General features: G+C 37.2%; 2 protein-coding genes across 24 annotated transcripts in view; both read right to left on the minus strand.

Moving 5' to 3' along the window:
* Positions 1-137: 137 nt before the first annotated feature.
* LOC126919417 (NAD kinase 2, mitochondrial-like) lies at positions 138-2,708 on the minus strand. The gene is made up of 6 exons (XM_050728686.1): positions 2,529-2,708; positions 1,769-2,066; positions 1,341-1,664; positions 1,173-1,254; positions 837-1,098; positions 138-762 (listed from the first exon to the last, which is right to left on the minus strand). The coding sequence occupies exons 1-6, from the start codon at positions 2,563-2,565 to the stop codon at positions 530-532; spliced, it is 1,236 nt and encodes a 411-aa protein (XP_050584643.1). The 5' UTR covers positions 2,566-2,708; the 3' UTR covers positions 138-529.
* A 674-nt stretch (positions 2,709-3,382) lies between these two features.
* Positions 3,383-24,423, minus strand: part of LOC126919367 (bromodomain adjacent to zinc finger domain protein 2B-like) — a 211,586-nt gene continuing 190,545 nt past the window's right edge. For 10 of the 23 annotated variants that reach the window (XM_050728446.1, XM_050728452.1, XM_050728450.1 and 7 more), the window contains 17 exons: positions 22,389-23,237; positions 16,736-16,801; positions 16,109-16,153; positions 15,029-15,082; positions 13,799-13,997; positions 13,608-13,727; positions 12,442-13,009; positions 11,795-12,014; positions 10,960-11,701; positions 10,619-10,879; positions 10,022-10,520; positions 9,554-9,899; positions 8,561-8,682; positions 8,344-8,485; positions 8,105-8,235; positions 6,937-7,221; positions 3,383-6,738 (listed from right to left, as the gene is read on the minus strand). In XM_050728446.1, coding sequence (XP_050584403.1) covers positions 6,561-6,738; positions 6,937-7,221; positions 8,105-8,235; positions 8,344-8,485; positions 8,561-8,682; positions 9,554-9,899; positions 10,022-10,520; positions 10,619-10,879; positions 10,960-11,701; positions 11,795-12,014; positions 12,442-13,009; positions 13,608-13,727; positions 13,799-13,997; positions 15,029-15,082; positions 16,109-16,153; positions 16,736-16,801; positions 22,389-23,237 — 4,827 coding nt within the window. In that variant the 3' untranslated portion in view covers positions 3,383-6,560. Of the gene's footprint in view, positions 6,739-6,936; positions 7,222-8,104; positions 8,236-8,343; positions 8,486-8,560; positions 8,683-9,553; positions 9,900-10,021; positions 10,521-10,618; positions 10,880-10,959; positions 11,702-11,794; positions 12,015-12,441; positions 13,010-13,607; positions 13,728-13,798; positions 13,998-15,028; positions 15,083-16,108; positions 16,154-16,735; positions 16,802-21,607; positions 21,632-22,388; positions 23,238-24,423 lie in introns of all 23 variants that reach the window. The other 13 variants (XM_050728456.1, XM_050728455.1, XM_050728454.1 and 10 more) reach the window with 10 other exon arrangements.

Below are 24,423 nucleotides of genomic sequence, written 5' to 3' on the forward strand. Positions count from 1 at the left end.
GGCTCTTTTAATTTTTCATTCCAAATTAGACAATGTATCTTTGTATAAAAAAGGCGCACAATGGGCTTAGTCTAGATACACATGAACATTATAAAAGATAATTATACAAACTGAGCAAATAAACAAAAGATTAGAACTTTTACGTATAAACAATATTTTTGTTCCTTTATTCTTAATAAATACAATTTCATAAAAATTCACTGATATTACGTTTACATGAACATTATGTATATTGATTTTATTACTGCTATTCATTGGAATATGGTTTACATTAACTTATACATGTACACAATTATATTGCAGAATGCAAAGCGTAACAAAATTATAGTAGTCTTTGAGAAATTATACATATATATCAAATTAAATGCCGTTTACAAAATTCCAAAACATTCTGAGATACAAAAGTACAAGTTTCACATACTGTGAAATCCTTGTTAATCTTCAATACATCAAAACTGTTGATACTTAAACTATTTCCCACCTTCTTAAATTAAATCAAAACTAGATTTTTATTCAAAATAAATACTTATCAATCTGGAAGGGTTAGCGCTCGTAAAGAATCTTCGGGATAAGTCTCCAATACTGCAGTAGTCCCAAAATTGAATGGTACTGCTATGCCACCATCAAGGACTAAACCAGCATCGTAACATTGTGATATTACTGTCAGTTTTTTACAAAATCCACGAGGTTGCAGACACTTTGGTGTAGGCCACATGCTATTTACCATCATATCTCTTACAGAATAACACAATTTTGATTCCTCTAAAATACAAATATCATATTATATATACATATTTTATTATAACTTTTTTTACTTAATACAATATTATACTTACCCGCATGAAAAGGTAAACCAGCATTGAAAGTAGAAGAGATTTTTTCAATCTCTTCATTGTCAATTTGTTTTTTATCTAAAAGGCTCAGTATTTCTTTTACTACTTGTGGACTAACAGTATTTATAGATCTATACCAAGATGTTGATCCTGTTCCTGTGCTAACACACAAGCCAGAACTTCTTACCAAATGATATTTCTCTTCATTATTTAAATTTATAAGTAAATTACTTATTTTAGCAGAAAGTATTTCCGCTATAAATACCTAGATGTTTAAAAAATGTTAAATTTAAATCCATAATTATTAAAGAACACATGATTTATTTGCGTGTAACTTACTTCATTTAATGCCAACCAAGGCAAACGTCTTTTTTTTGGTAACTTATTTGATATTTCTTGCTTCAGATCTTGTATGTAAAATCTGTAATAGTAAAACATTTTTGTAATGTACGATGTCTTCAAAATTGTTATATAAAAAGTGATTCTCTCTCTTTCTCAATTTATTACTTTTCTTCACCTACAACGCGACCTTTTTCGTGCGTGTGGAAAGGAGGGTCCCAAATATTATCTCCTTTTATCGTTGTACGAATTCTTCGTCTCATTACTACGTTGTAATGACCTGCTTTTAGCATTTCGAAAATTTCAGGTATCCTTGTCGTATATTTCGGAGATAACATAAGATACCCTTCCGATCTTTCCGGAAATGAATTAATACCAATTATTGGTTTCTTGTCATCGAATATCATATTTGAAGCCAACAGAAACGTCCCATCGCCACCAATCGGAAGAATTAAATCAGCCCAAATAAAATTTGATCTGTCTAGATTTTCTCTTATAGAACATACATAAGCATAACAATCAGGATAAACACAGCACTAATTTTACAAATATTTAACTCAGCAAAGATTCATAGAATAAGAATTATGTATTTTTACCTATTTATTATTTTATATTCTATATTCAGTTTCTTTAAGACTTCAATTACTTGATTTTTTACATGTTTGGTTGCTATATGACTAGCTATCATTGTATCATAATCAGAACCCCTTTCCAATAATTTAAACTTTAATTGTTCGTCACTCAAGTTTGGTTCTCGTATTTTTTCAAAATGATATCGTGACAATTTTGCCACAATGAGCACTCGCTTCGGTACAAAGTTCGATTCATTTCGGAGGAATAACCTAAGATTATTGGAAGCATTGTACTTATGCGATTGTAAAAATTGTACAGCTCCTAGAAAAATATAAAGTGTAAATTAAGTTATCGATTGATTTTCTAAAAACTCCAGAATAATAAATAATGAGAAATGACAACTGTATACATTTGTCATAGCAGTGTAACAAATGTATTTAAACAACCGTCAAATATTTCATTTTGATTTTTATAAGAAATATCAAATTATATAACATTTACGTACATATTTTTTTATTGTTATGGCTTTATTTATTAGCTTCATGTGTAGAAAGTACATATTCACAGTACTATTACATTTTAATGTCTCCATTATTATTAATGAGACCATTGATTGACGGATAAATCCAATTAATCTTGTGTTTGAAATCATTCAAAATAAAATATATACTAAAGTTATTATTAGAATTTGTTTTTTGTTTTGCGAATTTTCATTGGAGCTTGTTGACATTACGTATCGTCACCAATGGAATTAAACGCTACTGATAATGATAATTGACTTACTGGCAGATCTTTTTCGAAGATGGTTAAGAGTCGTCATCGCATGCTGCTTAAAAAATTGATATACGAAATGCGAACAAATAATACAAAACAAAGAAATATTAAGCACGTTAAAACGTTTCTAACCTCTCTACTGGCACGAATGGTAAATACTACACCTATAATGACATATATGTATATGTAAGTTAGCACACATATATATACGGCAGTATGACAGGCATAAATTTTCAGAGACTAGTACGGCGACCGCGGGAAATACGAATGCGTATAATTTTTCTTTTCATTGATAAAATAATAGTTTATTAAATTTAGTGATTAATTAAAAGAAAAGTTACTAAGCGTGAAAGTTAAAATTGCATAGTTAACACGTTAATGGCCGCGTAAATTTTAAATATCCTGCCTATAGCGCCGAAGCGCTATCACTTATTTTAAAATAATATATACCACAATATCATAATGTCCATATAATATAAACATATCCCAGTGAAAGCAAATTAGTTAAGTATTTTAGGTTGCATCTAGAGTATTTTAGAATATTACTTTTATATTAAAAGTATTACAAATTTTAGGATTATGACTCTTTTAAATTTAAATATATACTTGAACTGATCTCTATGTGCCATGTGCCATTGATAAGTTTAGTTCCGGTCGCTAATACGCCATAGTATTTAACATGTTAAAGATGTATTAAAGAAAATGTGTCAAAAAAAATGTATTAAAAAAAGTTGGAAATGCTTCGATGTCTATTCATATTGATATAAAAAAGTCATTGACAAAATACGAAGTAATAAGAGATAACATAAAAGAACGTTTCCATTTCTAAACTCAAACATTTTGAAATAATTGAGAAAAAAAGATTTCACTGTACAGATACACGCTTCGCTTACACTTTATTAATTCATTTGCAATACATTAATTAAGTCTGTTTAAATAGCATCGAGGCTACCTACTGTATGCCTTCGTTTATACTATAGACAATCATCTAGCTTAAACACACACTCTGGCTTCCAATAATCTCTTTTTCTCGCTCTCTCACTCTCACTCATTCCTTTTCTTTCGTTCTCTCTTCGTGTTCTCCTTTCTCATTTGCGCAGTTTTTAATTTCTCTTTAATCTGTTCCATTATCGATATCATTTATCGTTATTGTTATTACCATTGTCATTATCATTATACCATATAATATATCATAAGATCGACATTAAAAACTAAAATTCGTATAAAAAGCGTCGTTATTCATACTAACAATGTAACTGTACTATTTAAATAATAATTGAATCTTAAAAAATTATTTGTTCTTGTTGTTATTGGTGGTGTATCTGAATGTATGAGATGTCTAATGCTTCGACTATAATACGAGGGTGCAAGGCGTGCATAAAGTGATGTACACACATGTTTCACGCATACGTTTACGTCGACTTGTATTCTAAGAACGTTTGGTAAGATCGCGAAATGCCCCGACAATGCGCTCACGTATCAAAATATATAACATTGTACATTTTATATTATTTATCATTGTGAAAACCAACGATCGTCCTAAAGAAGAAAAATACCGAGACGTACATATATTAATTGATTTGGAGAAATAAAAGATTAGTTGAAAAATGATATAGTCATTTGATATAATCGTAATAGCTGCAAATAAAATTAACAAGTGATAATAAAAAGACGCGCGTTTTTACTCGTTACGATCTTACTATTACCGATCGTTCTTAGACCATGTCAGGACGACAGTACATCCATTTTGCGTATTCAGCCGCACCCTGCATATTTCGTTAATCGTCATTCACGTTGTAGTCGTTTTCACGCGGTATTTTATAATCTAGCTAATACTTTTACATACTACGAATGTTTAGCACATATCACTACGGCCGAACCACTTCTCTCTCTCTCTCGCTCGCTCGCTCTCTTTCTTTCTCTATTCTCTTTATAACCTTTGTTATTACATAATTATCCGCTATTACGAGCAATAATGTACATCAATTACATAAAAAACAAGATATCATTAATGTTCTTGTGTTAATCGTTTTATCGTCGTGCGATGGTCACATTTGCGAAGGTACCGCGGCTTATCTAATAAATCCAAGACTTACTACCGACACCATCATTCATACGTAGCATGTTCTTACATCGCCCTGTCGCACGATATTCGTTTCGAAACGTGTTTGGGTTGTTTCATCGTTCCGGGTACACTGCGTGTGAGATATTACATTATTGTAATCCTACCGAGAAATCGATTATCGCTTAAAAAACTCGCGTTATTATTACGAACAATCAAACTCGAGGTCCTGTCGGAACTCGACGCGGATAAAATTCAACGACGCTTACATTTCACAGTGTAACGCTACGCACCATGTAGGATAAAACTGCTTTAATTTGTTAAAAAAAAAAAAGAACGTGAACATGATAGTCCATTGCCTTGCTTTAAAATTTATAACTTTTGTCTTTCTTTGTTAAAAGCGACTGCCATTCAACGCATACAGTTGTACTGTGTTCACTCTAAGGTAAATTGAATTTTTAATTCATATTGCTTTCATATATGATATTTGAATCCGAATGATATCAGTTGAGTTACTGTAGCACTAGTTTTAGCCATGCTAAATCAGATTTATTAAAACATACTTAATCAACAGAAACTATTCACTTTCAGACTTTAACAGACTACATTTTCGAACGTTCATATATTTTATTTTATCCTATGTCTTATAGGTTTAATTCTCCCTTGCAAATTACTTATTAAGTTTCGTTTGACATAGGTAAAGAGATTTACATTTCTTTTTATAAAAATTCACGTCGAGTTATTGAGATACGCTATTTGTGTGCAATCATTCAATCAAATAAGCCTCATTTCCGTTCACCCATGATTCAAACATAAATAAATAAAGTAAAAAGCGAATTAATAAAAAGAAAGGGACAAAGAATCCGTGGAATGGCATTAACTCCGTCCTTAATTGGAAGATTGACTTCGTCATTCTGTTGTATATCTTACTGTACAGCAAATGTTACCCTTATCGTGCTGACGTTTTCGTGGGCAGAAGTGTTACGTGTATGTGTGTTGCATGTTCGTGTGACGTGACTATCTATATAGTATACATATACACTATATTCATATTTATACATTTATATTTATATTTATATATATTTATATATATTTATATACCTCTTCTTTTCACATTCATTACTTTGCAAAATATTTCTTTTGCCGACACGCCGGCACTAAGCCCGTATAATACAATTGCAAATTACATTCTTGTTCGCTTAGGCAAAAATTTACTCGTTTTATTCAGTAAGTACAGTGACCATCTGCATTGTGTTTCATTTCTACTCGGGGAGCAGGGAGTTTGGAGGCTTCGAACGAGTAGATGCGTTCCCATACATGGGTGTTTTTAGTCGCGCCGATCTTAAGAAGCTCCGAATCACAAAATGTAATCTATATCGTAAAGTCTCTGTCACGGCTTGCGGCCATGACAAGTTTTATAACTTCTCTCATGATCCTACTAACAATCCTTATGTTGTTCGTTAAACGTAACTTGAGTTTCGTTCAGCAGAGGCATCTCGACGAATATATATATATATATAATTCTTGCAACATCGCGGTTTTTTTTTTTCTTTAGTTTGCCGTTGATGCTACAGAGAGGGGAAGTACGAGCCGTTAAAGACGTTCGTCACCATTAGATTAGTTTCGAGTATTAAGGTATGTGTGTACTTAGAACGAGAGAAGCAGCCACGCGAGCGTCGATTACGGGTGAGTAACGAGTACATAAGATGAGGAGAGGCGAATGTGTAACACGTACGTAACGCGACGCATACGAAGATGTACCCGTATTCGTGGACTTCCTATTACTGTTTTTGTTTTCTCTCTATTAGTATTAAAGTTGTTCGGTCAGCCGCTAGAACGAGGCCGACGGAGCACAGAGAAAACAGGACTCGCCGTTAGTCTCTTGGACGATTCCTAATGATACTCTATGTCGAGGGATCTATCCTCTAGTAGTAGAAGTGGGCAAAACTGTTGCAGGTGTTGCGAGAGCGAACCGAGCCTCAGCTATGCGTTTGCGGGTGTGGAGGTGGTGCGCCAGTAATCTCGGTCCAACGCATTTCGAAGAAACTGCGCATCCCGTGTCCAGCCTTCCCCACGGGACTGTCATCCTCGTTGAATACCTCGCAGTTGATGAACATCTGTCTGACATCGGCGCAAAACTCATCGCGAGACTTGTACCTGTATCGAGAAGCACTCTTTGGAACATATTCGGCAATTTTCCAATTTGTTCGGATTGAAGCTGACGATCACGTTAGAGCTTTTTTCTAGAGATCTTAGGTGAACTGTTTACTTTTTTTTTATGTTTAGGGAAAGAGGCATTTCTAAATAGAGAGTACGTTCAATTAACTAGTAGTCGTTGGTACGCGTGTAACTTACACGGAGTCCTGCAATTTCTTCTTGATCGTACTGAGATCCATGGGTGTTTTAATAATTTTCTTGTAGGTAGGAAACTGTTTGGTGTTCACCGGCAAGAGGAACGGCCAGGCCTCGTCCTGTTGCTCCAACTGTTCGAGTAGCACCTTACAAGGAGCCAACTCTCGTTGCTGTTTCTTCGTGAGCGTCCTATTGTTTCCCTCCTTCCGTGGCGAAGCAGTTGGGGTTGCCGGTTCCGATGAACTGACGTCCTCTACGTGTGTGTTCGATGCCGTTGACGGCGTTGGACTGCGACGCAAAACAACAGAAATTATTTGCACGTTTATCTTTCTCGTTTGCAGGAGGTTTTTCCGTCATAAAAGCTTCTGGACGAATGCATTAAGATTCGAGCGTGTTTTTTCTGCTTGAGACGGTTACGTTGTTCTCGATGGAACATTTCGTCTTTCTGACTCTTTGTCTCTCGTTTTTATTTGGTCTCCCTTTTTTCTCTCTCGCCGTTTTTTGCCCTTCTATGGTTTATTATTATTATTATTATTATTATTATTATTATTATTATGATTATTATTATTATTATTATTATTATTGTTATATTATTATTATTATTATTATTATTATTATTATTATTATTATTATTATTATACATTTTCGAGTAATCATAGAACCTGAAGGCAGCACTACCGTTACGACGAATTTTCTAAGAAAATACCCATCCCATACTTGATGATCGTAACACGCTGTACAAAGTACAGGGTGTCCCCCGACGAGAAGGGACCTGACGCTATGGTATATTCACAGGGTATCGGTGATTGCTTTTTAGTTAGTAGAAGAACAACATTAACTACGATTAACCTATCGTGGAACACCCTGTATGGAGTAAATACTTCTTTACAACAATAACTTTCGACGAGTATGTACGATACGAGTCGAGGATATAAGTCGAGGATATAAGTATAATCGCATGAGAGCAGTGTATACTTTCTATGTTCGTTCGTTTTAAAGCAGTTTTTTTGTTTCATATTCGATCGGAAATTGTTTGTTTATCGTATACGTTCGCTGAACAATGTTATAATTATTGAGTCATGGTTTCGTAGTTGTTTTCCCTACTGTATACTTCGTATGAAACGTTGTTAAATCAGCGAGTTGACAATGTTTGGTTTTTTAACGTAATCACCTAGCTGGTGGATGATCAGAACTTTCACTTTCTCTGGTGCCTGCCCCTTTGGTATGACTCCTTCGACTACTATTTCTCTTCTTTGGTTGTTTACTGTGGCAATTAGAACAATACCATTTACCCCTTGGCATCTGAAAATATCAAGTATACACGTGAATCAAGCAGATAAAGATATTTTATTCAAGGAAAGCCTCAATACATTCTGTGATTTGTAAACAATAGATAAAATAATTTCTTACTTTTGGCATAACAGGATTGTGGCAGTCAGTGTGATAAGCCCGTGGACAGAGTTCACATAGCACTAAATTTTTACCAACCCTCTTTCCACATACCAAACAGTTTCGTTCCCCTGTAGCTTTGTTCATGCATTCGTGACAATACCTAAGATATTTACAATCATTTAATTACAAAACGAGTTTTTACCATTTCTTGTACGTTTAAGATACAATTTCTTACCAGTCACCATCAGGAATGTTTTCCATTTTTGGACGGAAACAATAAGTATGATAGCCGCGGTCACAACCATCACACAGTAATAGTTTGTCTTCGTTATCTCCGCTATGACAGAACTGACAATTCTGTAACAGAAAAAGAAAATTTTCCAATTTAAAATGTTAAAACATATTGTTCGGGGTGAATTAATTTTAATGTTTCAGCGTTTTATTATTCAAGCATTTAAAGCTAAACCCCATGGATGCAATAAATGTTAATAAGCAAAGAATACAATAAATAAGTGGGATAAATCAACATTCAGGAATATTCAATTAACGAAATGAGAGTAAAGCATTTTAATTCCGTTCGCGTCGTGCATATCGTCATTGTTATAATTTATTATGTTATTAAGATTGAGTCGGGATAAAAGAATAATAGATATATTTCGATGCTTAGATTATGCATATAGTACAAAGTCGTTATAACTAAACATCGAAGCTACTCTACAAAAGGAAAAATATGAAGCAATAAAGGAAAAAATGAATAGATGATAAAAGCGGCATATTTTCTTGCATGCTACCGTTACGTTAGACTCTAACCACCATTAAACTTATTAACGTATTATTCATTTTTCAAATTATAGCAATTTAAAGTAACTTAGTTTGTAAGTTTAGAACTGATAAAATATTAAACTATTTCAAATAACAATGATGAAAGCATATCGAACAATTTAATTTTTCTATATTTGATTTTTCGCTAATTTACAACTATGGCTGCCGCATTATTCGCACTTGTAAAAATTACTATTAATTCGTATTAAACTTCCTTACAATATCGTATGTAAATATGTATATTATTGGAAAATACCACGATAAGAGCATTTCGTTTGACTGAATGTTTACCAATCATCATCGAAAGCGATAATGTTCTCTGTGGTTCACTGTGCAAGGAAGGACGAAAGAGTCACGCAGGAAGTAAAAAGGATTCTTTGGTTAGTAAGTTAGTGCGAATACCCACAGAGGCCTGAGAAGTAGTCAATAGCTGATTGTATTGAGTGGTAGCTTTGAGTGAGACGCAGCGGTTTCGTAGCTTGACGCAGACCGAGTTTCTAGCTGGTGTTAGACTCACAGCCTTCATGATGCTCTTGTCCCAAGCGATGCTGGCCTCCAACATATAAAGCGCCATGGCGAGCTGAGCGGACGTGTGTGCTCGAGCCGTTGCTTCTCGCCAGTTGTTCAGCCCTCTTGGAGTTGTTTCTTCTTGAGGTATCGGGGTCTGATTGCTCTGATCCGAATTATTCGAATTTGCGTTCGCAGCAGCCGCTTGTTCTGCCTTTAAGGCCGCTAGATTTGGATCTCCAGTACTATAATTTAAAATGAAATATTTAAATTTGAAATACAGACAGAAGAACATTTAAATTTTAAAATAATATTGAACTAAAATAACTAGGATATGTAAGGCCTAAATACTAGTAGATAGTCTTACCAAACGCCTAACGGTGGTTTTAAGTATCTCCTTTCAATAGCTGCTTCCAGGGATAGTAACCTTTGTCGAGCTTGTTCAACCGCGCTAATTTTCTCCATTTCGTTCAGTTTCTCAATTTCTTCTGCCTCTTCGGTCCCTGCTCGTGGAGGTAACTTCCAGCCTTTGATCTGCATGCTGGCATTTGCGACTTTATCTTCTAGAGCCTCGACTTGTTCCAAAAGCTGCGCATCTACCCGTAATGCGACTTGTTCACTCCAGTCAGCCGGGTTGTCTGGTTTTGGAATCGGTGTGTCAGGTTCGTCTGGTGTCGCTTGAAGTTCGGTAGCAGTCAGGTTACCAGGGTCCACGTTGATCTTGCCCGTAACAGCTAGGAAAGATTCCATGGTCGCCCACGTTGTACGTTTTAGTTCCTTCTCGCGAACACCGCGAGAATGAAGGTGCTCCAATAGTTCTTGAAACGTGTCTACGTCCGTTATTCTCCACCAACCATATCTCAAATCTAAATATGAACAAAGAGAGACGTTAGTTTTAAGAATTTATCTTAAACATAACTTTTAGTTATGTCGTTTAGCTAGAGTTCTAGCATATGTTACTTACCTTTTGGTACTGGTTTGGCTTCTCCAGGGGGTGGTAAACCATGCACTTTCAAATACTCAAGTTGCGCTGCTTCGTCTTGAGTCAAAATCAAAGGAGCTGGACTGTCACACCTATCGTAATTTGGACTAGTCGGCGGAGGGAATACTGGTATTCTCAGTTCGGTTGGTTCGGCTATTCCAAATATTTGCTTGGTACTTGGTCCTGGAGTATCGCAAGTCTCGCGAGGTAAAATCGAGAACCAATTGGATTCGTGGCTATTATCTGGAATTATTAGCGTAAAGCAAATTAATAAAACGTCTTAAATAATACTTTACATCAAGAGTAAATGGAGACAATCTTACTAGATATAAAGGTGCCGTTTAATTCTTTTCCATTATGAAGATTGTTAACATGGTTGAACTTATCACCGTTTGGAATTGTTTCGACGATTTTATCTTCCATTATCTTCACCGCTGGTTTCGTGTCTTCATCTGCTTCGTCGTTCTCCTTCTTCGTCTCTTCTTTGATATCAACATCCATTCTAACTATCTCTGTTTCTTGTTTAATCTCTTCAGACGTGACGTTGGTCTTCGCATCGGACATCGAATTATCCAAATCATTCTTTTTCTCTTCCTTCATGTTCGCCAAATTCTCGCAGTTTTGCATAGGTTCTTTCTTGCAATTAACATCTTCAATTTCAGATTTCGTTTTGTCCGCCAAAGGCTTGACGTCGACCTCTTGCTCGCTCAAATTGAATTTCTTCTCCTTCTTTACGTCGTTAGGAGCTTCGTTCTCGCGATTCTCGACTTTGGTGTCCTCCTGCTTCGTTTCCGATTTTTCCTCCATCGACACGTTTTTGTACTTTTCGTCTAGTTCAGCCTGCAACTCTAGGATTTCTGGTTCAGCGCTTTCCATAGCTTCGACGAAGATGCCACCAGCGCATGCCAGCTCCCAGTATCTTCTCCAGTTTCTGTCTTGCCCAAATATATGTGCTCGTAGCTGTTTCGAGGAGCTGTTCAATTTCTGCAATTGTTCTTCTGACTGTTTCAACAGTTTATCCAATTTTTTACCCAGTTCTTCGCCGGACAGATTTTTGTCCTCCTCCTAAGTTACGCACAAGAGAATTAAACCATCTTTCAAAATAGAGCAATCAACTGTATTTTATTAAATTGTAATTTATTGAACTATATAATTTACCTCCTCGGGTTGAGTTCCTTCGCTCTCATTCTCGGACATGTCTTCAACCTCGTCTTCGTGGTGAATTTCATCAGGAGTGGGTGTCGTCCCCACTGCTGTCGACGTCGTGTTACCTTCTTCGTCAACTTCTTTCTTCTCGATCGTAATAGTATCTCCAGTTTTGTTAACGATTACACCAACCGCTTCCATTCGAACCTTTCGACTATGCAACTGCCTCAATCTACAAAAAAGATGGAAAAGAATCGATCATTATCACAAAGATATGCAGTATCTGGACACTTTTTTACCTTTAACCAAATGTATTTTAATTATAAGATTACCGATAAATCAAATTGCAATAATCTTATTCTACATAATCACTATTGTGATTATATAGTAGTATCATTATTGTAGTAATATCATTGATCTGATAAAATGTCTTCTAATAGGTAATGCAAATTTATAGTCTAACGATTCCTTGGAAAGTTAATAAGTGTTGCTTCTAACTAATAATTTATCATTAATTTATATACGTTGGAAAAATTCAAAGCAAAGTTAGTATAAAGCGAGCAAATTATTTGAATATTTAAGATAGTATAAATTACATAAAAGTATAGTAACGTCAAATGGTAGTATACATGAAAGTATTACCATAAAAAAATACTTACTTCCTAATTTTTGTATCCAACACAAATCTCTCTTTCCTCAATTGAGCCACCGTCTCTAAGCTACCCTCGATCTGTCTGATCACAGCCTTGTTCTGCAATAGCTCGTTACAGAGAAACGCGAGCATCTGCGCCTTATGCGTGGGATTCAAGGCCAGGAACGGTTTGTCCCTCAGCCTCTCGGACATTTTCCATGTTTCGTTGTTGTGCAAGTGTTCGTAGAATTGGGCGTTCTTGCCTGAACAGGCGTAGTCACCGCCATTCTGATGATGATCTGCGAATTTCTTGTCGCGTTCTCGTTCCAGACATACACCTGTCAAAGCCTTCACTTCTCCTGTCGCGTTCGCGTATAAGTAGATTCGTAAGACTTCGCTGATGTTAGCGTGCGTTATATCAGCTTGACGTAGACTTTGACCAAGACCGGTTGTGTGTCTTGCTGGTTGAGGGATTCCTGGATCCTCGATCGCGCATACTAACAGATGTGTCATCACGGAAAGGAGTTCTTCCTCAGCTTCCTCGTCGTTTAGTAGCGCAAGTTGAAGGCTTTTTAGGCTTGGGAGCGATTCCATATCTGAGCGAGTGAAGATTATATAATCAATAAATTTTAATAGAACTATGTGCGATTAATACTCACGAATAAAAGATTGCCAATGATTTCGATCAGTAATGCTTCAATGAATCATCTACTTCTAACTTTAGAATTGTCTAAAATCTTTTTCGACGCACAATTCAAAGTGATCATTGATAATAAGGGAAAAATTGATTCATTCTCCTATTCTAATGCTCCAAAAGTAGAATAGAGTGACTTATGTGTATGCAAATTTTGAAAGACGTGCAAGTCATGTTTTTGGTCAATCTAATATCAGAACTAACGAAGATTAAAGTATAAAACTTGTAACCAAAGAAATCAAAGTGAAAGATACATAAAAAGATATGTAGTACCAGAGAAATGTTATCTACATATTTTGTCAAGAAATTGTGAATTAGTCGTTTGATCAGCCTGAAAGTTCTAGTGTCAAGAACAAATTGTTCAGTATCCTAACGAAGAAGGAACCAAAGTAACGGAAGTTTACTTAAATAAATAATCACTAATCGATAAATCAATAATCTATTTCAGAAAAATTATTCCAAATCAAAGACCACAATAACCAATAAACAATTAAACCTACCGAAGCCTAAAGTCTCGCCGAAATTATGCAGAAATTCGAACACCATCACGATGTCTGCGAACGCCTGACCGGACAGCTTGAGACCAGGTAGTCGTTTCAATTCTGGCAGTGGTCTGTGATCTGAAAACAGAGAAGTACCTTGTGTCACAGAAACTCTATAATCGAGGAACAAAAGCTTGGCAGAGACGTACCCGTTAGTTCCATGTCCTCTACAGGCTTTCTGATCTGTTCGATCAGTTCCATCTCAACCTTCCTCTGTTCAGCTCGCTTCTCCTTCGTCGCTATTCTCTCGGCTCTCGCCTCTAACCGTTTCTTCTCTCTTTCCTCCATTTTTCGTCGATTTTCTAACGCTCGAACCAACGCCATGTGCTGTCTCCTTCGTTCTCTCTCCTAAAGTATTCACGGAAAGGAATTTAACGAAGCAAAGATATAAAATAGAACAGAGAGCGTCCCATGCAGAGAAAATTGTTCTTAAAAGATCTCGTTAGAAGCACAACTTTGACACGCACGGACTACGACAAACTCTATGACCGTTTCCAAAGATACTGGTTTCAGAGATAGCTACAAACTCGATAGCGGCAATTCGACTTTTGGTTTTGTTCAAAAATACCGTGCACAAAACTCTTCTTTTACCCAACCACACTGTTCGATATTTCGACTACTATTTTTCGAATGATCACTGCGCTTTGATGTTCACACAGCGTTCTATTTAGTATAATATTTCTTTTCCATTTTTCTACATATTTTATTCGCTATTTTGTTGTTATTATTACGTGAGATGCAAGCATCTGAATTTTATATCGATATGAACGAAGCGAGAAAGAAGCGTCTTAGGATGCAAAATGACTGATATCACTGAGACGGGGTATAAACATCGTTACCGAGGGACTGGTTAGTGAACGTGGATCTCTCGAAAAGCATTAGTGTTGTTCGCGCGGTGAAATTATTTTTCAAATGCGATTTCAATCATCGATAACTCGTGGTAGATCTAAGATTCTCGACGAGAAACCGACGAGTCTGGGAGTGCAGATTAATTTCAACTAGTGATGCACAAGTGAACCTGATAACTTTGAACTCGTCAGCCGGTCTACCTTTCCGCTATTCATCGTTTAGCGAGCTATCCATTCAATCTTACCATATTACAACTATATAATTTGCCATAATTAAGCTTGATAAAATGACGATAAAGCGATAGTTCGATTTAAATCCGCAATAAGACTATCTGCAAATTTGACAAATTATTGGCTTATGAAAAAGTATTGTACGTGGATTAGGATTTGATCGATCGATTGTCGGACTAAGGATTTATTCTTTATTTCCTTCTTTTATCGTGTTGACAGTGACGAGTTTAAAGTTGATGAAAATTCGATTTGTTCTGTTTTAAGGAAGTCGTCTTAAACTAGATTGGGTATGAGACATACCAGCTCGACGGTGTAGAGCATCTCGCGCTGCTTGGTGAGCTCCTGCATGTACATCTGCGGCACAAAACATATCCACAGTCCACCAGTGCTCAAACTAACTTTACGCGCTCAAAACAGTACATCTTGGTTTCTTTGACGCGTCTTATAATCACGTTGGGAAATTAAATCTTTAATGAGAAATAAATTTTCAAGTGCCTTTTTAAGAATTCCTTTTTAAAATCATATAAAAAAGACTGTTTGACATCTGTGTTCATCATAGTGACCAATTCGCGATTATTATATTTAGATCAACGTCGATCAAAGACATTTTGAAATATAGATTTTATTTTTGGAAAAAACGTAGTTTGAATCGTAATTACGTTACGTTCAAGTAGATCGTCTAATTCCATACCGTAGCTACGTCAAGACCAAATTCACGCCTGTGTCACAAACGAACGGAAACGAAAACTCAAGGCAACCATAGAGATGCGGCAGTGTGCCGCGAAATCTACGTTCAAGAAACCACAGAGACGAAATTACAGTGCTGTATCACAAAACTAAAAAAGCAAACACATATGTAACAGAACTGTGTGACGTAGCGTGTGTCTGTGGAAATGACGAAGTAACCGATAACTTTGCATCTCCTCACCGTCGTGTAGCTTTGCTTTCGTATGAAAATCAAAGTCAAATGAAATAATTTTTGAATAAATAAATGAAGGATTTAGAAAAAAAAATATACAATGAAAAAAAAACCGAAAGAGATGTAAAAATTTCAATGAAAAACGAAATCTACAAAAGTAACAATTAATGAATGCTTAATTGAAATAAAGAAAGATACAAAAAAGAAAATAAAAATATGATAAAAGTGAAAAATGAACAGATAATATAATTCAATATTTAATTGCTTAGCAGATTAGTAAATGGAGAGACGAATGGACGTAAGCTGATTGTATAAGTCAAAAATATATAAAAAACAGAAACTAATATCTCTACGAAAGAAATAAAAATACACACACACGCACACACACCATCTATTCTACAGCAATGAGACGATACACGAGAATGATCTTTGAAAATGATAGAAAATTTGCTCGCACTCACCTGTTCTTTCAGCATAACCGCCTGCTGCCGCTTCAGTTCTCGTTCCTGGGAAATCACAAGAGAATTCTCGTAGTCATTTTTCTCTCGTTCGTTAATTATCGTTCTTCTAAAAAGCAACTAACGAAGCTGCCGAGACGCAAGTATTTTCGCATGGGACAAAATAAGGAAATAATAGGAGGGAAGAAAAAGAAAGATAAAATGAAAGAAACTGGAGGGAAAAAACGGAGGAGACACAAAACGTGTGATCGTTCAACGCATGGCTAAATTGTTAACGACAAACTACATTCCGCTTTGAGAACAACTCTCCGTGCCGATGAAATGCCAATTTCATTCCACGAATTAATTAATAATAACAAGCTTTTTGAACGCTACATTTTTTGAAATACGCGAAAATAGAGGATAATTTTATAAAATTCGTAATCGAGTCTATAGCGGAAAGTAAGAGTCGAGTAACAAGTTGGAATTTAATTTATCGTTAAATAAAGCGTAGCTCGAATAAAGTTAGGCAATGTCAGGGTCGGGGTTTTTTTTTCATTTTAATAAATCGCAGAGACGGCGTGAAATACGAAGCGGGACGTTACAGTTTAGAGAAATCAGGCTAACGTGTAACAACGATTTTAGGATTACCTGTTGCTTCCGTTGTTGCTCTTCCAGTCGTATCTTCTCCACCTCTTCCTGCCGTTTTTTCCGAGCCTGCGCACATGCCATATACACACGTCACTCGCATCCATCATTATTTTTTGGAGGGTCAAACTTATACAATCATTTCTGCTTAATTTGATTTTTTATTCTTTTCGACCTTCGCGGGGGAGTTTTATCGTTTTAAATTCACAGATCGTCTATTTTTCCTTTGTCTTTTTTTCTTTTTTTCTTTTTTTCTTTTTTTCTTTTCACCAACAATCACGCGATATTATCTATACTAATATCTATGCTAATATCTATACTAATCGAAGGATCTTATTGGATGTTTATTTTATTAAAAAAAAAAAAGAACAACAAAAAGAAGAATTATATAGGAAGTTCTGTCACATAGATCTTATTTTTCTCTTGAAATATTTTCATCATATCTTGTTTTTCGATCGTTTCTTCTCTCAGATACCGTGTGCACCGCGTGTACCTCTATGAAATTTTCTTCTCTGCAAAGTCTAAAATTTCTATGTTGAAAATCTGCAGAAGCCCCGAGGTTCTAATTGAAAATTGTTCTTTCGCGAGGTCTACTGATCTTTTTCGTGGAAAATCCGATCTCTTCGTGCTATTCGTAACTCAAACGCTACAGTGTACAAGCGAACTCGACTACGTTAGCAGAGTCTGTGACAGGGAGATAAGCGTCTAATCTAGCGTGTCTAAATTCTAATTTCTCCAATCGAGGCTTGATATCGTCATTTTAGTTGGTTTCAGTATCCGCTGATAAAAAATTGTTCACGAGACATAAACCTTCTGGATTTGATCAAAATCCATAATCAAAATTCGGTGAATCCGTTTTTATTGATAAACGAATAGACGTAAAAGTCGATAAAATATGCCAATGAGCGGAGAATAGTAATCCAAATATAGGTAGTTACAAAGAAAATGTAAGACTTGGCTCGAAATAAATGCCAAAATTAATTCTTTCCATGTTATATCGAGTTTTGTATTCGTTACATTTTTCGACCAATGTAAGATAATATTTAAATTCATGGTGAGAGATGGATCGAAAGGTTTTGGATTTTTTCTTTTCCTTTTCCTTTTTTTTTTTTTTTTTTTTTTTTTTTTGTAACGACACTTGAAAATTTTAACTGCGGATTTATATACATTTATCTACAAATGCAAAAATACACGCAGTGCAAAGATATACAAAATATCTAAAGTATAATATAAAAGTACTTAATAGGTGAAAGAAACTTTTGCAGCTTGTTGATTAATAACGTGGTCGATATGGCAATGATCTGTTAAAAATACACGTATATTACGACACACGAAAAGCATACGTATAAAAGTACGTGAACCCATAAAATATTGAAGTAATAAAAGGAAAACACATCGAACATCTTTTATAAACATAAGAAGTTTTCCTGCTTTTCATCGAGATGATGGATTTTAAGTCTTATACCGATTCCACGTTCTTTGTTCCTTTGAGTGAATATGTACTACAAATACACTGAATCTTAAATTCTTTTTGTAACATCCTACATAATTGGTCAACAAGTCGATCAAACCGAGATACAAATTGGAAACAACTACGAGGACAAAAGTAATTGCACACATAAAAACGGTGTGTGTTCGAGTCACGGGACTCTTGACGGAATCTTCCAAGAAACAAAGAAAGAAAGAAAAGAAATATACTGGTGAAAAATCGTACGCATGCTAGTTCGTAGAAAATCTCGTGATAGAAAGAAGAAAACTGAAACGTGATGATGATAATATACAGTTATAACGTGGTGAGAGTGACAGAAAAGAGAAATCGTAAAAACAAAGAAGAATGGAAATGGCGAACAGAGAGAAAGAACTGCAGCCAAGCAGAGAAGTCGAAACAAACCGACGTGTTCCGTGTTCGCGAGGAAACCGCGTGACTGCACGGATCACGAAACGGAACATGGAAGAGAAGTGAGGTTGAGGTTTTATCGAACGAAACCAAAAGCTTCTCACCAACTACCAGAGAGAAAAATATATAGACAACATATGAAATATTTAATTGATATAAATATATATATATAAAAAGTGTGTATATATAATATATATAATAGTAATATGTATATATAAATATGTATATATTGTAAACCACCACCATAATTTGTACAAGAAAAAAGACGAAAGACAAAATAACGTAGAAAGTCGAAAAGTGTTAAAAAAGAGAGTATAACAGTAAATTTTTAGAAGCGATCAAAAGAAGAAGAAGAAGAAGAAGAAGAAGAAGAAGAAGAGGAAGAACGTGAAGAAGAAAATTGTGAGAAGAAAGAGAAACAGGAAGAGAGCGCATGCAGGAGCCAAGCATATATACTCGCCTTATGTATTATGCACATATTATAGTGATATTATATCGGAGTCGTATTAATCGCTGAAGCTGCTGTATTGATAAAAATAGTAGAGTATTTGTTAATTAGAACGTGTTGTGGAACAGTAGCCTGTTTAAATTACAAAGAGTTCTTAATAGCTGTGAGCGTGGTCGGTATTCAATATATAATAATTCATAATCATAATGGTAATTAGAATAATGGCAACGGTAATAATAAAGAGCGATAATTATAAAGAGAGCGTAGGTACGATTAATCGAGTAGATAATATTATATGTTGCACGCGACAGCGTTTTCTCGACTTTAAATAAAGAGAGGGGCGAAAAAATAAAACTAGACATGAAAAAAAAAAATGAGAAAATTGAGAGAGAACGAAATAAAAAAGAACGAAATAAAAATAAAAAAGGAAAATTGTTGAGCGAGAGGAAAAGAAAGCGCTTGATTTGCACGGGCAGCGGTACTCGATAATCGGGTAGAACACGTAAAAATTTGAAAAAAATATGGCATGCTGGATAATCATGTAGCTAGCTGTTATTCTTGTATATATAGTGACAGGAGAAGCTAGGCACAGGATAGCATTGCGACAGTCGGTATTACAATATTTTTTTTTTTTAATTTATCGTCATAGTCTCGCAGATATTGTACATTCACGTGTAATTTAAGAAAAAAAAGAAGGTTTCTTGTGTCTTCTACGCATACTGTGTTAATCTTCGTCACAATATCGACGTCGAATCTCGAAACTTTCTTTCTGATGTATCAAGTAAATCGCTGGAAAAGTTCGACGATTCGTTTCTCATGGCAGTCGAGCCGAATTGAGCACCGTTTTTAAAATGTACGTCCAAATGACCGATTAAAGAGATCGATTTACTGTAATCGATATAACGCGATTTGTCTTATACGAACAATCGTTCAAATATTTGGAAATCCAAAGCAATTCCACTAAATTTCTCTCTTTTATTTTGACGATTTAATTTCACGGATTAAATACGATTCATTTTGCCTTGTACAAAGTGATTCGCACAACGTGGTCTGTTATAAAAATTATCGACGTTTAAAAGAAACTTCTTTTATCTTTCAATGATCATGAACATTCCTTTTTAATGATTTTCGATATGTCTGTTTCGAGTTCGATCAAAATAAAAGACAGACGTACATATACGTAACCGTGTTCTTACTTTCGACAATATCAGGTTTTCCGTTAAATCAAAAAATCCTCTCCCAGATTACCATCGGTCGCAGATTACGCCATTAACTTTAAAAATTCTCACGTTAGTGACACCGCGTGAACCACCCTGCAAAACCCATCAACAGTTCCAACTTCATTTTCTCGCGTTTATTGCGTTTTGAAAAAAAAAAAAAAAAAAAAAAATGCCGAGGAGAGAAAGAAAAACGGACTCAATTTGGCGTGTGCCAGGGATGTCGATATTGTTATCACCCGGCGTCTCTGACCCTACAAAAGCACTGTGTGTGCATCTATATACGCGCTGGCGCGCACGTGCACACGCGTTATGTGTGCGGCTGTGTGTAGTGTGTGTGGTGTGTCCTCTTTCATTCGATCGCTACGTGATGCACAGGTATTTTATAACGTGGCTACTGGTGCTCGTGTACCTGTTTCGTACCTTCGACCATCGCATTTTTCGACTCGTTACATCGTCTCGAAATCTCGAGAGAAAGTCTCTGTAGTTCGGCCAAGCCTTTCGAATTTCCATGGTAAAACCATCGCGAGTAATCCCGAGCGCACGCGACCATAGGGAGTAAACGGTTTAACAGCTCGAGTGGTAAAGTTTGATGGCCTAATAAGAAACAGACGACGGTGTCGCGTGTAAAACCCATCGATCCCGACCGAGAACAGATAATCTGAAAACGTTAAACGACACGATGGTGGCCGGTACGAGGTGTCGTTCTCGCGACAAGTGTTCGTCGAAGGGAACCCGGACCATCGTTCGAGCGATTAGAAATTATTGCAGACACTACGAAGAAGAAACGAAAAGACAAGCGAAGAGAACATGTGAACCAGCACGCGGGAAAATAAGAGTAAATTCGTGGCTTGGTCAGACTGTTTCCAGAGAACCAACAAAAATCCCGAATTCGTTAATTAAAGGGAGACACGCGTGTAAATTGCGAACAGAGAAAAATGAAAAAAACGTAAAGAAGGTCGATGATAAGGAAAAAAAATATATAAAAAAAGATTCACAGATGATCGGATGCAAACGATTGAGAACACACAAAAAAAAAAGAAAAAAAAAAAGAAAAAAACACGTGGTATGGTCCGCGGAATATGGTTCATGTGAAATACTTGGCGTGAGAAACGTCTGAAAGAGACGGAGTATAATATCTTACCTCTGATTTGTCACATCGTGATACACTTAATCTAGCAATGGACAGAGTAGAGACGGTGAAATGATGGAAGGAGCAAGTTGGGCAGTTGGAGTAGACAGGTTAGAGAAAAGATGTCGATCGCAAAAAAATGGGATGGACGACATAGAAAACCAGGCAATCGTAGTCTTACCTCGAGAGGTCCTTCGTCTGGGTCCTCGTGCAAATCGGAAGAAAAAAATAAATGTAGAGGAGACGGTGGAGAGAAAAAGGGGAGGAGGAGATTGAACGAAGAAATCACAAGGACGACGGTAACGCTCATTAGTGAACATGAAGTCGATGAGGGTTTAATGACGATGTAGGATCGTAGAATGCAGTTCGCGTCCCGCGAAGCGGGTTGGGGGACTCTCGAGCATGGAGGCAAAGGTGAGAGACAGCGGATTCTTCGAAAGCAATTAATCGAGAGTGCAACTAATGGACAAAAGATTCGCGGAAAGAATGGCAGCGGTGCCGGAAACCGGCTTCGGGCAAAGAACTTCTTCAGGGAACGCTCCAGTTCGAAAGTAATTTCGCACTCGACGAATCAATTTGCTTTCGCTAAATATACCAATACGTTTTCTTCTAATTATATCAAACGAGACTGGTGTTGAGCGAAACGTTCTTTAAAGAAAAGCGACTCCCTGGAAAATTTCAATATCACCGAACCATCGTTACAGTAGCGTCATTTGATTTAAGAACTTTGAATCAAGTTCCAAATCAAAAACTCACTGCTTATGGATTCCTCACCAACCACAATTCCATCGTGAATTCCATCTGAATATGACCAAAAACCTCGAGGACGCGACTCGCGATGGAAGGTTCCCCTGAAAGGGATGATCGAGGGCGGAGAGAATTTTGGGGTTGGTAACTCGATTTTTTCGAGTTATCTGAGGGTATTTCGGTGAGGGGTCGGGAGGCGTCATACGACATCTTACCTCCAGAAGCTCCTGACTTTGCGTCTGGGTCTGGGCCTGCTGAGTATTGTCCATGCTGGCGTTGGTGGTGGTGGTGGTGCCTGTGGACATGGTGCTGGAGATTGGCGGTGTGGAGAGCTGCGTCGGTTGCGACGTCGACGGGACGACCGTGGCGGAGGTGGTCGGCAATGGGAGAGGCGGTGGTGGTGGCGGCGGCACCACCTGCACCTGTGGCGGTGCCACCACGATGGCGGTGGGCAACGTGGTGCCGGTGGTGCTACTGTTGGTGGTGTTGACGGTGTTTAACACCGTATTGTTCGTCACCAACGACGTGACGGACGCCAAATTCGACGATGATGAGGACAGGCCGGACTTTTTCGCGACCGAGTCCTCGACATCAGAGTGCTGCATCATGTCGCGGTTCCTCCAGCTCTCCGCGATGCTTTCCCGATTCTTCCAAATGGTGGCCACCGTGCTGCTAGCCAGACCCAGCTCGCGCGCCACGTCGCTCTTGCTCTTACCGCGTTCGATCTCTTGGATGATCTTCATTTTCTGCTTGATCGTGAACGCTAGCCGCTTTCGACCCTGCGTTTGTAGGTTTAGGGATGCCCAATAATCGATCGTGTTAATCGGCGGTACGTGATTACGTGGTGGTACGCGTGCGAGTGATACCCGTCGCTCTTTTCGACGACGGTGGCCCGTCCTTCGTTCGAGGAGGACGTTCGTAAACAATTGTTTTGAGCAACTTGGGTGAATGATCGTGGTGGTAGTGGTAGTGGTCGTGATGGTGGTGGTAGGTGGTGGTTGGATTTCTAGCGTGGTCTCACTGTGAAGAGGATAGGCTGAGCCTTTTTCGAGCTTCGTAACCAACTGAAAGTTGGAACAGAACAAACTAAGAGGCTCTACACCAGCGATCTTACGATTCTTCAACGCTATACTCTTTCTTTTTTTTCTTTCTTTTCTCTCTATTCTACACCGTATTCGTCGTATTTTCTACAGAAAAATTGACTCTTTGTTTTTTCCTCGATCGTCGGTGTAACAAAAATCATTTCTAACGCAGAAAGAAATAAAATGAAACATAAGTGGAAGGGAAAAAATCGATTAGGATCGATTATACGAGTGAACTGGGCATCCCTAGGCCGCGTTTCAGCTGGTTAATTACATGTATGTATTTTCTGTTTCCCTCTCCTTTCGGCTGACGTTCTTTCATCTCCTCAAAACGTCTTGCTCTGCACGGGGTAACTGCGTGTTGCGTGTGTTTTCAACAGAGGGGGACCAAGGTGGACACGTATGTGATGTATAGTGCGTGTGAAGGTGGATGCAAGTGAATGCGAAGGAACGAATGAGCGAACGAGTGACAGAGTGATTGAAAATGGGCGATAAGGTCTCGATGGGGGTTTGGTCTGTAGTTTTGGTGTGTCTCGCTTCCTCGGGCGATAGGATATTCCGTTCACTTTGGATATCTTTTGGAAAAGCTATCACAATGGATGGGCTATTAAAGTTTCTACAGTCGTGTATCTACTCGCGTCGGTTTTCGGTCTTCGCCGCGGAAAAATCCTCGAAAATGTTCGACGACACAGTCGAGGATATTTCACGAGATCGTAAACTTGATTTCTCGCACCACGAATCATTCTTTCACCGATGTTCGACGAGCGAGAAAGGAACTTCGTCTGGTATTCGAACAACCGGAGAAGTTTTCCGGGCGAAGTACGCTTTCCCTTTGCGCTCTCGAGATCGCGTACATGTCGATTTTCTTTCTCGTTTTCCTCCATATTCCCTCTATTTCATGCTAAATATTTCTACCAACTTCTCTGCGTTTTGTCTGTTGAACGAAAGAAATCGAATCGTGTACACGATCCAAAGCGCAGGTTCTATACGTTCGAGAAAAGGAAGCTAATCTAAATGGATTCTGGTTCTAACCGATTAATCTAACTTCTCACACGATCATTCGCCGTCGATCTATGTGAGATCAGGTGAGAACAAACTATACGACGACAAAGATCGATATATATGAGACTGTCTACAGCGCACACAAAAAGCACCGGGAATTATGCAT

The sequence above is a fragment of the Bombus affinis genome, chromosome 8 (assembly GCF_024516045.1).
Source record: "Bombus affinis isolate iyBomAffi1 chromosome 8, iyBomAffi1.2, whole genome shotgun sequence".
Taxonomy (NCBI): domain Eukaryota; kingdom Metazoa; phylum Arthropoda; class Insecta; order Hymenoptera; family Apidae; genus Bombus; species Bombus affinis.

Excerpts from the sequence above, each read along its gene's own strand:
- LOC126919417 (XM_050728686.1), bottom strand. The coding sequence starts at position 2,565 with ATGACGACTCTTAACCATCTTCGAAAAAGATCTGCCA. Across the intron at positions 1,099-1,172 it reads CTTGGTTGGCATTAAATGAA|GTATTTATAGCGGAAATACT; the intron begins GTAAGTTACACG and ends TTAAACATCTAG. Across the intron at positions 763-836 it reads TGGTTTACCTTTTCATGCGG|AGGAATCAAAATTGTGTTAT; the intron begins GTAAGTATAATA and ends TTTGTATTTTAG.